The sequence below is a fragment of the Notolabrus celidotus genome, chromosome 21 (genome assembly GCF_009762535.1).
Source record: "Notolabrus celidotus isolate fNotCel1 chromosome 21, fNotCel1.pri, whole genome shotgun sequence".
Lineage (NCBI taxonomy): Eukaryota > Metazoa > Chordata > Actinopteri > Labriformes > Labridae > Notolabrus > Notolabrus celidotus.
The window spans coordinates 10,918,716-10,933,972 of NC_048292.1; the positions used below are offsets into that span (position 1 = coordinate 10,918,716).

At 39.9% G+C, this 15,257-nt stretch overlaps 1 protein-coding gene across 3 annotated transcripts in view; it reads left to right on the plus strand.

Annotated features, from left to right (window-relative positions):
• tbc1d22a (TBC1 domain family, member 22a) overlaps positions 1-15,257 on the plus strand; it is an 81,456-nt gene that overhangs the window by 18,719 nt on the left and 47,480 nt on the right. Inside the window, exons 8-11 of one of the 3 annotated variants that reach the window (XM_034673579.1) lie at positions 3,065-3,127; positions 4,129-4,194; positions 7,942-8,056; positions 12,590-12,696. In XM_034673579.1, coding sequence (XP_034529470.1) covers positions 3,065-3,127; positions 4,129-4,194; positions 7,942-8,056; positions 12,590-12,696 — 351 coding nt within the window. The remainder of the gene's footprint in view (positions 1-3,064; positions 3,128-4,128; positions 4,195-7,941; positions 8,057-12,589; positions 12,697-15,257) is intronic. The other 2 variants (XM_034673581.1, XM_034673580.1) reach the window with 2 other exon arrangements.

The following is a 15,257-nucleotide window of genomic DNA, read 5'->3' on the forward strand; positions in this document are numbered from 1 at the left end:
TGACAAATCAAAAACTAACATTCATTTTGGAAATCATGGATATCCTCCACTCTAAAGAGGAGAGGGACCCCTCAGCTTGCTTCCAGTGTACAGTTCAGAAGCTAGCATCACTACATAGGTGGCTATACCATGGCCAGTTTACTCATCCTGGAAGGCACCATTAATGCAGAACAATGTATAGAGGTTGTGGAGCAACTTGTGCTGCCATCCAGGTGATGCCTTGCATATTTCAGCAAGATAATACCAAACCACATTCTGCAGACATTACAGCAGCATGGCAGTAAAAAGGCTGCAAAACTGGCAAGAATTGGACACTATTTCAGTTTCAAATCTCCAAAAGCTGGTTTCCTTGGCTCCCAAACGATAACAGTTTTGTTAAATGAGGAGATGATTGGGGATCATCTGATGTAGCCTGGTGATTAAGTTGTGTGACCCGTGAACAAAGGCTGCAGCCCTCTAGCAGGTAGCCAGAGTTCAATTCCAAAACTGCGACCCCTTTACCGCATGCAACTCCCCACTCTCCCCACTCTCTCCAGGTGTCCTGCCCTTTGCTCTGCAGCCTCTATGAATAATAAAGGCCCCAATTGTAACTTTAAAAAAGGAAGAGATGATGCAACAAAAGGGTTAACATGCTTGTGTCATGCAACACATTTTTAATGAATATATATCTTAAATAATTTCACATTTGATTTGTTGTGTTTGCACTATTTCACTTAAATATAAGGCTTATTAAGATTTCCAAACCATCAAAATCGGTTTTAAACATTTTACACAGCGTATCAACTTTTTGGAATTGATGCATTTCTGCTTGACTTGATTTGACAACCATCTTAAGCCCAGAACTTGACAAACAAAATGAAATATGAAATGCAAAGGTTGTCTTTTAAAGCGACAAGTTGTTTTTGGTGAGCAATGTATTCCTGCAGCATAAAGCCAGGACAAAAGGCTGCCTATACAGTTGTGTGTATAAGCTCAGACAATATTTTTGCAGGATTTTGCTCTGAAGTTGGTCAGAATAACTAAAGACTGTTCCATATGCTTATAGGACTGCTGTCTGTTTGTTGGTATGTGTTGATGTGGAGGGGATGTGATACAGCTCTGTTCCCACTTTGCAGCAAGTGGAAGAGACCTGCTGAAATGAAAGATTTTCTTCATTCTCCATTCATTTCTAGCTCATAAGAAACATCAAAGTCTGTTGTTGATTCCCAAAAATACATTTCCATATCCTCTTCTTTTCCCCGTTGATTTAATCTGTGTCTCAGAGAACTGACAAACTTTATAACGACTGTTCAGATGGTGTCCTGAGGAGACTGTCACAACCAAATGCTGCTTGTTTCAACACTTTGTGTTAATCCTCCTTTTATCCTTGGGGTCAATTTGACCCCAGCAATTTAAACATCCAGTAACTGATTGTTACCCAGGTTTATGTGTCAGGTACTTTATGTATCTTTGTTGACTATCTAAATAGCCCTTTAACTAAAATATATTTCAAGCATAAACACGATTTAAAGCATTAAGAAGGACTTTATTTGTAAAACAGAAAATCAAACTGCTGCAAGTTTGTCATGCTCTCGTCGGCCCTGCCTTGTTTCTATGTTATCAAAACGTATGACACAGGACACATCATTAAATGTCTTTGGAGACATGGTGGCTGGAAATATTATATCTCAATATAAAGGTTGGCGATTCAATCCCAGCTCCGGGAGTCACATGCAGAAGTGTCCTTGGTTATAGTGACCTCAATATCATCCAAAACAACCAAAACAAATGTGTGTAAAATGTTGATATTTCTTATGTTATACAGCTTAAACAGCCGGGGGTCAAATTGACCCCAAGGAGCACCGATGTGTACATTTTTTCTACAGGAAATTGGAACAAATCAACATTTAGATTTTACGTTTTCCCAGTTGTCCCCATTAAATTAGGAAAAGTCAAGAAATATGAAGCCAAAATACGATGTTAGTCATTAATTTAGAGACGTTAAACATTGAATGGGGTCCAATTGACCCCAAGGATAATAGGAGGGTTAAATGAGCAGCAATTTCTATTGATATTTTTAGTGTTTTTAATTAATAAATGATCTCCCAAATGTTGGTTTTTGCACTCAAAATGCCCATGGTAGAATTGAATCATTGAATATTGTATTGAAATGGCTGTATAGTTACTTTCATACAGCACACCATCATATGTCTCTATATATGTCCCTGTTCATATGTGTGTTCATCCTGAGACCATCTGAATTTCTCTGTCTGTCTCCATAGTTTGTATCTCTTCTCTCGTCTATCCATCTGTCTCTTTCATACATCTGTTAATGTTGTTGGTAACATGCCCAAACAGCTTGTGTGTGTGTGTACATACACATAACCATTATAGAAGTCCCATCTCGCATTGCAAGCTTTTGGAAATACTGCTGCAGTTTACCATCAGAAGTGTGTAAACAAAATGTAGCTTTGCTCTATTTTAAGGCCTGTGTTCTTGGTTCACACAGGCTGGAGTAAGGTGTTTGAAAAACTGATATTATCATAGTGTAAAATGTACATTTAACAACGTATGACCACTAGAGGGCAGAAAAACTTCATAAATGCTCCTCTAATGTAATGTCACTAACAAAGCCTTATGCTGTTAGGCTTAACAAGTGTGTGTTGCTAAGGTTTTAGCAAACCACTGCCTACTTTCTCACTCAGCCATAACACATCTGTAATTGGCATAACTTTGTCAGCTTGCAAGACTTACCTATAGTTATATATAGGGTAGAAGGAACACACATGAAAACTCACACGCACAAATATTAGTAAGCAAATTAAAACAATGGCCTGAATTGTGGTAATAGTTTCAGAATGAACAGTCCTTCCATAGGTTTATTATTGTTTTTAGATCAGTGGTCCAAGCATTAGTGTTGTCCCACATACAGTTTGGCTGAACATCAAATTCCAGCATTACAAACATAAGGAAATAAATTGGCCCCCTTTGTTGTAGTGTGTGTGTGTGTGAGTGTGAGTGTGAGAGAGTGAATGCTTGTGTGTACGGGTGTGTTTAACATCTTTTTCTCCCATGTTGCTGTCAGATCCTCATAGACATTCCTAGGATGAGTCCTGAGTCTTTGGTGCTGCAGCCAAAGGTGACAGAGGTAAGGTGGACAGAGCAGACAGGATTGTGAAGACAGTATCATCCCCAACACTGTCAATATCAAGCCCGTCCAGCCCGAACTATTGTAGCCGGCTTTGCTCCAGGCGCTGTCCTGCATCCGCCTGGCTTCCTTCTGACCAATCTGCCTGTCTGTCATTTGTTCATCTGTGGGGTAGACAATCTGAAATGAAGTAATTGTGGTCCAACACACAAAAGGAATACACTCAAATATCAAGCTAAAAACGACAGTTACACCTAGGGATGCAGCAATTCACTATTAATCGTGCTTTGAAATGTCATGCTTATTTAATCGTGGATGCCTGGCTGCAACAAATTCTTTCTTTTGTCAATCTCAAAAAAGGAGCTGGTACAATATGTTTGGGGCAGCCTGCACAGAATGAAAACAAAGTGACACCTTTGATGCACCGCCATAATGTGCCATGCTCAACAAGAAACATGTATTTTGGGCATTTTGGGTTCATCAAGACTGACCCAGGAGTTATTCAAGACAATGGATCATGTGACCGCAACAATATTGCAGCTTAAAGGGTTAAACACATGAAACTTGATACAGCATTTGCGGGATCCCCACCCAACACAACATGCCCCTATAACAGTAATACATAATAACTTTTCAAAAGGTAGACATAACAGAAACATACTAAAACTTCAGAAGAATGGTCATGATTTTTAGACAATAGTAATGTTGTGAAATCAATGAATGTTGTGATAATTACTCAAACTTTAATCATACAATACAAATCTTTAATCGTTGCATCCCTAGTTGCAGCTTTAAAGGAAAAGACACATAAATGCACACCTGACCACACCTGCTATCTATTTCAGAAAACCGTAACCCCCCCGTTCGCCTTCAATCAAGGACACCAATCCACTAACGGTTGCTCTCTTCTGCTTTCGTCACTGTCTTTATCTGCCCGATCTATGCTAACCTGCCCGTTGCTTCAGTGTTTGTCTTTTTTTTCTCTCCTTCTCTCCCTGCAGATTCACATTGACATACCGAGAACTAATCCCCTTATTCCTCTCTTTCAACAAGCTTCTGTCCAAGAGGTGAGACAACTCCCTTCTCCACACATACACAAACACACACACACTCACACACTCACACAACCTTGCCTGGAGGGGTAGGGGTTCATTGCTTCCTTCTGGAAGAAACTGGTGGTAACAGTGAGTAGCATCTGAAGATTCTTGCACTGTGGGCCACAGTGCAAGAAAGGTAAATATGAAATCAGAAGTAGTTAAAAAACAAAGACAATCAAAAGTAAAACTGATCGAAGGAGTGTGAAATTGGTGTCATATAAATTGATGATTAAAATATTCATGAGCAAGTGAACATTTAAAAAGCTGTCCTCTGAAATTGAAAATTCTCACTTTAGCATGCCGCTTGATTTTATATAGGTACATATACAACCTCACATACAATTGAAGCACACAGCATTTTTTATTTAAAGCAATCAAGCAATACAGGTTAACTTCCAGATAAACATTAACTTCCACTTTGTATTGTAAGCACTCTGTTACATTGTTAAACAATAACATGCATACAGCAAAGCACATATGACTTAAATGCTGCAGCATGTTATCATTGCAAGCAGCCTCTTATGTTATTATACTTATAAATATCACTCATTACTTATTATTTTCCTGGAAGTTCTTGTAACACTAAGTACCACATTTAGCCTCAGGCTACTTTGCCCTGGGCAGAGTTTTCACACATAAAGCAACCTCACATGTATGCTTTGTGGACTGTATATTAAAATGCACGCATTAAGTGTTAACTGACTGTGAAGCCAAAAGATTTAGAGCTCCCCCTGCTGACTGGCTGCTGTATATCTCATCAACCCCGCCTCTAACCTGATAACAGATGGTCAAATTTAAAAATCTAAATACAGGTCAATTATACTTTTCCAAAAACAGTTCCTGCACTAAAAGTTAGTTCCTATGCAGATTTATGTCCAAGTGTTAATTTTCCTGAAAAGTTTAGTTTCAATTTCAATTCAATTCAATTCAATTCTCTTTATTGGCATGAACAAAGACATGTTGTTGCCAAAGCACATAAGATTTATACACATACATTACATATATATTCATTACATATATATTCATTACATATTACATATTTTATACGCATTTAAACAATGGTGTCACCCATACAGGGCAGACACATATTTAGCAGCCAGAGGAGCTGCTGACCCTTCCCCATGGAGAACAGAAAGTTTCTTTTCTGGGGTTAATGTTGGGAAGTTTGTTACCATTTTAGTAATTTCCCTGTAGTGGGAATCTCTTAGTAAAGAGAACTTGTTACAGTGGAGGAGGAAGTGCATTGCTGTCTCTAAGTCCCCTGTAGAGCAGTGAGCACATAGACGCTCCTCTCTGGGCAGCCATGTCTGCCTTTATATCAGCTGTTGGATTTCGAAAACGATGATTAATCAACAGGTCTGTCGACAAATGTGTGCTCCTGCAGCATCCTGTACCAGATTAGAAGAGCAGAGGAGGAAAATGTAACAAGCCCTAACACAATAGTCATTGAACTTTCCATGGTCATGTGTGTCTGCCTCAAACCAACACAAGAGTCTGTTCTGCAGTGGACTGTAGCCACCTGAGGGTTTTTCAACATGTAATTGGTAAGTTAAATGCGTGCTTTGCGGATTAGTAGAAAGAGTGTAACGACAGTCCTGTGGCTCTACCAGCCTGGTCGCCTCTGCGCATGCCTGGGCTGCGCCAGTGTAAAATTCCAGCACCTATGGAGGCAGTCTTTTGGCATCTCACTATGGGCAAAATGCAATGAGTCCATTCTATATACAGTAAGTCATATACTCCTTAGAAAATACACCATGTATGGGATTAAACTCAGGGCGGGTAAGACAGGAAATAAGGTTAAACTTGAAGGAGGTTGCCTTCTTTCCTTATATGCAGTACACATTGCTACTGTTCATGGTCACTATATTTCTCCCTTAACCACCTCTTCCCTTCCATTCAAGCCCTACCACTGTATTATCAGTCTCACCCTAACATCCCAAGCTTTTGCCCTTTTATGTGCAAAATTTAAGCCAAAGAAGTGCATTGAAATATTAAACAAGCTTCCTCTTACATATTTTGAAATGCAACTTACTCCAAAAACCTTTTTAAACATTATGTTTTTATGCATGTTGCAGCACAATCTGAAAATTAGCTACACATCAGTCATTTGTTTGTGTCTGGCCCCAGTTTTATATGGTTGATGAATATTTTGTGTGATTGAGCCCATGATTTTCACTTTGTGTCAGATAGGACACCCCAAGCCATTTCGTTGCCATTAATTTCATTTCCAGCTCTTATGATTAGTCTTATCTCGGCCCATGAGGTCTGGGACTAATTTGATAGAGCCATGGTGTTATGACACAGGAGCCACTGGAAAGTGAATTTTACATCCAAGAGCTTCACCATAGTGTGAATAGAGTATATGAAATTATTGTGATTTACCATCATGTACAAGAGTTTAGTTTGGCTTTTTTTGTTACAAAATGAGCTCTGTCAGGATCTAAAGTAAGGAAGTAAGAGTGTAGTCATGCTGGAGCTGTTTTTTTTCATACAAACACACTGATGTTGACTTTTTTACACATTGCAAGCTTGGTGTTTAAAAGGTAGTGCGTAAGTCATGGGTTCACTTTAAGTATTTTTTTATGTAGATGCCAATGCAAAATATGCATGTCAGCTTTTTAAGGTTGCATGTAAAGAAGGGCCTGTTACCTATTCCTCTTGCTAGGAAACAAAATATCTGCTTGTTTGATAGATAGGGCTTTAAAAATGAAAGAGATGTGGAAGCAGTCAGAAAAAAATGAGAATAGAACTTAAAATATTAACTGAAATACTCAGTTAGCTCAGCTATCAAAATGTTGTCATTCTATACAAATTTGATCTCGTTATCTTTATATGAAATGGTAAACTCCATGATTAAAAGAAATGGAAAGAAACATGGCTATGTGACCATGGCTCATCTTCCACTTCAGAAAGTACGGGTAGTGAGAATGAATGTTATTTAGAAAACTTTTGTGTGCACACATGTTAATTATCTCATATGCACAAGCTATTATACTGAGAAACTGAAGCAGGGGTTATGATTCCACTTGCCATCATTTGACATTAAATGCCATTATTTTCCAACAATTTGCTTTAAATGTATTCTTAGTGTTGCTCAGAGACTGGTATTTTGTGTAACGTATGCTACTGGTCCCTGCTGGTCAGAGTTAAGACGTATGCCCCATGTTTTAATTCAAGATAATGAACACCTCATTGGTTATTATCTCTTATTTATGCAATCATTGCTTCAACCTTGAAATGGATACAAACATCTGTGCTGTCCTGCTGCATGTGACACAGTTACTGAAACTCACCTGCTTTGCACCAGTCCAGCTTTTGCATGCCTCATAATTGCAATGGCCTTCTAGTGCTAACTCACCCTCTGAAGTTTACACTTTTGTGATAAACATTTGTGTTCTAACCAGCCTAATGTTTTACTAGCATCATTTGCTGTCATAATACGTATTACGATTACATTAACCAGCCGTCTGTACTACTGCATCATTTGTGAGTTAGATTTATAGCCAATTAGATCATTTGCTCATTAAGACAGCATTTCACTAATCAATTATAAGGATTAATAGTCACATGCTTAACAGTTACTGACTTTTAACTTCTGTTTCATTGATTATTTGCTTTCTCTGTGTAGTGTAGGTAGCTTGTGTAACTGACTTTTTTTTCTTGCTATTGCTGTTTACACAGTATGTCTTTGTGTATTTGTTTGTGTTTGTTTGTAAGATTTTTGAACGCATCCTGTTTATCTGGGCCATCCGCCACCCAGCCAGTGGCTACGTGCAGGGCATCAATGATCTGGTCACGCCGTTCTTTGTCGTCTACGTCTTTGAATATATTGGTAAGTGCTGTCTTCCTCTCTCCCTCTCCTCTTCCTTTTGACTGGAAAACTGCAATCTTTGTTTGATGTGCTGTTGTGCAGCCAGCCATTTCAGTGATGACCTTCTGTGGCTTAGCCTCCTTGAGGAGGGTGTTGGATGATCACCTTCTGGACAGTCTTCCACATGACTGTGGTTGAGATGCACAAAATCAATTTGGTTTGACTTCAAAATGAAGTATTTTAATATGTTGAAATTTGCTTTTTCAAAATGTTTTGAGCTGGAGGCCACATTTTTATTCAAAATGAAAACAGAAAAACACTTCATGTAAACAGTTTAGTTTACATGTAAGCTCCAGAATAAATTACAGTTTATTTTAATATTTTTTAAACTGATGGAAAAATGATAGAACTTCTCATGCTATCCTATCATAAATATCAATTATTTTAATATTTAATATTTTTATACATTTTCGAGCTACACCTGTAGAAGTGTCAAGAGAGTTTTATACATTTAAACACTTTGCATCATCTTGATATACATTTCTGATCTAGTTGAAGAAGTTAAAAGAGAGTTGTTGTAAAACTCAACAAAAACAATCCATCCATCCATCCATTATCTTGACCGCTTATCCTGTTAGGGGTCACGGGGGGCTGGAGCCTGTCCCAGCTGACTTTGGGCGAAAGGCAGGGTACACTCTGGACAGGTCGCCAACCTATCACAGGGGCTAACACAGAGAGACAGACAACCATTCATGCACACACTCACACCTACGGGCAATTTAGAGTGATCAAGTAACCTGGTGAGCATGTTTTTGGACTGCGGGAGGAAGCCGGAGTACCCGGAGAGAACCCACGCATGCACAGGGAGAACATGCAAACTCCACACAGAAAGGCACCCGCCCGGCCGGGGATTCGAACCAGGAACCTTCTAGCTGTGAGGCACCAGTGCTACCCACTGCACCACCGTGCAGCCCAAAAAAAACAAAAAAAACAATCCATCCATCCATTATATTCAATGCTTGTCCCATTCGGGGTCATGGGGGGCTGGCGTCTATCCCAGCTGACATTGGGCGGAAGGCAGGGTACACCCTGGACAGGTCACCAACCCATCACAGGGCTAACATTTGAGAGACAGACAAACATTCACGCACACACTCATACGGGCAATTTAGAGTGACCTATTAACCTGGTAAGCTTGTTTTGGACTGTGGGAGGAAGCCGGCTTACTCGGAGAGAACCCACGCATGCACGGAGAGAAAATGCAAACTCCACACAGAAAGGCACCTGCCCGACCGTGGGGACAAAAGTATAATGGGTAAAAATTACTGAAATATGACCAGGCATTTTTTTCAATAGCTACCTTCCTAAACTTAAGAGCACAACTTTGGAAAATAAAATTATTGTGATGCCCTGTCACCATTTAATTGGTTAAAGTGGGGGTCTTTTTTTTTTCTTCACTAGCTCGGGGCTTCCCTTCGGTTGCCATTGCAACACACACACAAAAACACACGCAGACAGACACACACCTTTTCATTACATCAGGCTAAACTAGCTAATTTATCATCTTACATCACTTTCTCCTTGTGGCCTGTAGTGGTATGGGGCAGATGGCAGCACTGGCATGAGTTTGTCGTGTGTACTTACACTTGTGCATGTGTTGTGTATATAGACCCCTGCACTTGGTCTCTGGAGGTGTAACCCTGCTTGGCATGTCAAGCTGGGCCAAGCGCTCACAGCTGGCAGTGACCAAGCAGTTGGTCTCTCTGGGCAAGTTGCCCCCTGTGCCAAGACGAACAGGAAATAAACCCTGCGGCTTGGCAGGAAACTGGCTCAGTGGCCAATAGAAAAAGAGGTGAGGACAGGAGTAGGAGTGGGAGGGGGGGAGGGGAGAACAGCTCAGAGAGGGTTGTAGTAGTAACAGCACAGTTGTGAAATTGCTGTGCAAGTGCATGTCATATCAGAAAACAGTGAGAAGTTAGTTCTTTTCAACCTAAATTTAAAAGGTCACATTTTTACTGTTATATTTATTACATCTAACATCGTGAAATATTTGGAGCCTTTTTCTGTTTTAATTTTAATGGTCATGACTTGTAGCTCATGAAAATCAGAAATCCAATAGCTCACATTATTGGGAATTTTTCCGGGGGAGTGGGACACAATTGCGGATTGAAGAGGGTTTTAAAAGCTATCCCAAATGAAAAACCGCTGATATATCAAGCGATTGAAAGGGAGAGGAGAAAGATAGAAATAATATTGAGCAAAAACACACAGGCTTCTTCAACCAATCAAAGTTTGGGGAAGGCAAACTAAACCACTGCTGCCTAGCAGCTGACCAGAAAACAAACTGTTAGGGGGACCCAGGAGTAATTCCTTTACTAGAAAGCAAAGAAGTGGCCCAAGGGGCTTTAAGAGTGAACGTAGAAGGCTTGAGTGAAAATAGACCCAGCCTCAACCAACCACAGTTTTATAGAAACTGGAAACTGCTAGCCGACACACTGAAAAGGTCATATTTGTGCTTGAGTACCATGAGTAGCCAGTGTGAGTGCCCCCTCAAAGGACCAACCACTCATGGATCAGCCCCTGGTCCAGAATGTACCAAGGCATGCTCTTCTGGGACATATACCTTCCAGTCTGCAAGATACAAGACCCCATGACGACCTGACAACTCTGAACTTAACCAATCTAGAATGGCTGACCCCCAGTTAATCAGGGAGGGTGCTGATGAGGCCTTCTAGAGCTGAATGGTTTGAGGAACATTGGGTGGACCCCTCATTGACCAGGGAAAGAGACAAATTGTTACTGGGTTAGTCCTCCTAATTATCTTGAAGGGACAGATGAAGCATTGCGCCAATTTACTGGACTGGGAAGTTCCCTAGTAGAGAATCAAACCCTCAGACCAACAAGATGGAGATGCACTAAATGTCGGCACTGATCAGCGTACTGCTTTTGTTGAGCTGCTGAGCCCTATAGCGGCGCTCAGACCTGTCTCCATGTAGCTTGACACTGCTGGATGAGTTGTGCAGCTGAAGATACTACCTCATCCCTCTCCTGTTCAGGGAACAGCAGTGACCAGTACCCAGACACATACGAAAGGTTGGAGTCAGACCTACTGTAGAAGAGGGCCCAACGAGCTTGGTGAGGGTTCAGACATTTAGCCTGCTTATTATACACCAGATTTTTGTTGTCAGTCAAGACCAGAAATGAATGCTTGGAACCATTCCAGAGGCGCCACTCCCCTTATGCCAACTTTAAGGCCAAAAGCTCCTTGTTGCCGCCGACATAGTTTCTCTCTGCTGGCAACAGCCTCTGAGAGAAGAATGCACATGAATGAAGCGACTGCCCCAACTCGTATCAAAGGAAACAACCTTGATGACAAAGGGTAAAGAGGGGTCTGGGTGGATAAGGACCTGTGCAGTGGTAAATCTCCTCTCCAGTTCAGTAAAAGCCTCTTGAGCCTGTGGGGACCAACAAAACTTTGAGGAGGCACACTTGGTCCAAGCTGAAATAGGGGCAGCAATTGAGCCGAAGCCCCTGATGAAGCCCTGGCCTTCCACTCACTAGCTATCTGTCTCTCTCTGTCTGTTTGTGTCTGTCCCTCTGTCTGTCCATGACACAGTGTGCTCATTACAACCTTGACAACATTCCACTGGGGTTACCAAGGATACTCGGCTGGGCTTGGTCCTGTGTATGTGTGTGGCATTAAGAATGCCAACTCAAATACACACCAAGATCCTCCTTTTTTTTTTGCTTGACCACATAAGCAAGGAAATTTTCCCTTTTCAGGTTCTTTGAGGCACCCTCTCATCTTCCTCTCTTGAGATCATTGTTTATCAGCTTCGTCCCAGTTTCCTCTCTCCACTGGCTGTCAGTGGCTTGTCAGAGCTTTGTCATAGCTCATACAGGCAGTCACACACTATTGCTGATAATGACATCTGATGACACCGAAGTGTCACTGAAGTCGCCTGCTGGAGATGACGGGGAACTTGGTGTGCTCTCCACTCTTGGATAATTTCCTCTGTGCAGTCTGCATTGTGTTTTTAAGTAACTGATATATGGTGTTTATAAGTAAAGAAGAAATTAGACAGTATAAAAGCAACTCTTACAAACTTAGTGGCATGATTTTGCAGTGATAGTTTATTTTAAAATGTTAAATAAAAGAACACAAAGTTGTTGTTTTTTTCAGCAGAAAAAGGCTGAACCAGGGTTTTTAAGACCTTAACATCTTCCTTCTCTATTTGATGCTGCCACACCGCCTTCGTTTTTTAACTCCACTTTTTCAATCATTTTTAATTTCCATACATCTCTTTCATAACCCACCACCCTCCTTTGCTCCCATGCTCTCCTGTAAATGTATTTCCCTTCTACTCCTATGGCTTTCTTGTTCCCCTATGTAGGTGATGGGTTTATGTCAGAGCCCCTGCTGTCTCCGAAGACCCGGATTTGCTCTCTGTATCTTTTGCCAGCTTTAGTTCACCCGTCATGCTGTCCATCTCTCTCCTTCACACTGCTTGGTTCTCACCCTCCTCTCTTTCTGTTCTTCTTTCTCTTCTCTAGAGGAGGAAGTGGAAAACTTTGACGTGTCCAGTCTCCAGGAAGAGGCTCTGAGGAACATTGAGGCTGACAGCTTCTGGTGCATGAGTAAACTGCTGGATGGCATCCAGGTAAACACACTCTTAACCTGAGTTAGTTGATATTATTTGAAATTATCATGGAAACCAATTACATTAACCATTCAACTTTTTACACATCATAAAAAGATAATAAATAGTTATAATAGCAAGGACCCTAAGTGGATGCAGCAGACAAAACATGTTTACATAAGTAGTATATCCTAAAAATCATTAGCTGGCAAGTTAAAATATATACAAAAACAACTTAAATTATCTATCACTACTTGATGTGTTTTTTACCATCAGTAATGGAGGGGAGGGGGGTTTGGACACGGTACCTTTCAGGAAGAGGATCCAACCACAAACATGAACAAGTAGAATGCCATGTGCTCATGTGCTCATGAGCTCAAGTCACATCACAGGGTATGCAACATCACATAAGACTAGTTAACCAAATAAAAGTGATTCTTAATTTTTTCCGACTTAATACTGACATAATGCAGATGCAGGTTTGTACTTACAAGGTTGTCTTAGATTATTTTTTAAAAGCATGAAGCTGGTTGATCTCTGTGCATGCCGGGTCTATTTATTCCATGTGAGCATGAATACTTCAAGGATAACGTCTCCTTTAGAGACAGTCATTCATCTTGATTTTATTTTATTTATTCATTTGGATCCTCATTAGCTGCTATCATGGTAGCAACTACTCTTCCTGGGGTCCACTCATGCAAATGTGTACAATTCCACACAAATTACATGATTAAAAATCTAAGTCAAAATGTAAAAACAACAATGACAACAATAACACACAATGAACAAGATACTAAACCACAAAGACCACTTTAAACCTTATGTGTATCATGTAAGTAATGATGAGCTGTTAAAAAACATGTTTGCTGTTACAGGGTAGACCTCGAGCAAATTTTAAAAAGCAAACAAAGAAAATAATTTAAAAAAAATAAAGAAATAAATCTGGACACAAAGCTGAGGTTCAAGATCGTTATCTTCAGATTAAGAGATTAGGCTTCCTTCTTAAAACCGGTAGAAACTGGAGTCTTGTGATTGTGGTTGAAGTATGATTGTGTTTATTGATCAGTTGTTCTTTTTTACATGTTTATTTCTTGCCACATAAGGTAGAAATTACACCATCAAGTGCAACACACCTGTGCATTTGTGCGGAATTTTTAACTTTAATGATTTCTTTCAAAATATATATTGTATATATTGTACTGTACTGTTGTTTCCTTACATTTGTTCTATCATATAATGCCACTGCAGATAATCACATTCATGCACGGTAAATTACTATGATCATATTGCCTGACATTCCTGTAGTTTGCCTTGAGGGCCTCTTTAAAGGCACTATGAGGAGTTTTTAACTGGCTGAGAAACAGACTGAAATTGATACTGATGCCTCTTTATGACCCTCAAAAGCAAACAAGACCATCCACAACAACACCGATACTTTCTCTGTTGTCATTTTTAATCCCTGAAACTGATCTGAGGGGGTAGGTGTCAGAACAGATGATATCATCTCGCTTTAGAAACACCCTTTTTTGGCTGATAATCACATTATGTGATACATTTTAAATGTTAAAAGACAACAGGATGAGGTTATTGTCTGAAGACAATAATTTTGCATTTACAGGACAAGAAATAAGAGGTATCACTTTGACCACAAGGGGGCGCAAGAATCGATGCAAAACAGAAGTTCCTCACAGCAGCTTTAACAGTATCAGCTCTATGTTTAAAGTAGCTTTTATATAAGAAACAGGATTGTAGGCGTGGAGTCTGCTTATACATAACCTACAGCACCAAAATTTTGTTTCCTCATTTCTTTCAAAATCTTTTTTCCTTCCAATCTCCAAATTCACCCAGTAGTCCATCCCTGTGTTGATTGAGTCTTCTGTCAGTTCTCAGTGCATCTACCAGAACTTTTGGAGGAGAAACCCACAACAATAACACTTATCACATTTATTTCTGAATTGGTCCTGAAGATTTTAACCATATATTTTTCTGCTGGCTTAAAGGATAAATTCCTCAGCAAAAGTACAGATCCTACCGTTCTCAATGCTTTTTGTGCTCTCAGGAAATGTCGTACATGTGCTTTCACAAAATAAAATGCCAACTGTCTGGCAAAGCAGCCATTCCCTTAATTATGTGATGGATAAGTTTAAAAACATTAGAACTCAAAAACTCACCACAGAACAACCACCATCACTGACTATTGTTTATGAAAATGATCCTTTTCTTCTCTACTGGGCTGTAAGTGTTTTTTTCTGCCATAGAGGAGGTGGAGTTTCTGGCACTTCTAAATCGACTTTTTCTTTCCGCCTGAACAGTTTCTGCTTTGGTAAAAGTGAACTCCTGTACCTCTATGGTGAGGTTGAACTTAGGAAAAGGAACATGATTTATGTTTTTGTAGAGGATTCCTATTAGTATTTGGGACTTTCAAAATATACCTTATATCGTGAAACTTAAAACATCCCCCAGCTCCTACTTGAGTTGATCAATAATGAAAAGCATATATTACAAATAAAATGTAAACATTCATAAATAGCTATCCACTTTAAGCAATTAATTTAACAAGTAAACAGACACTTCCTTATTCT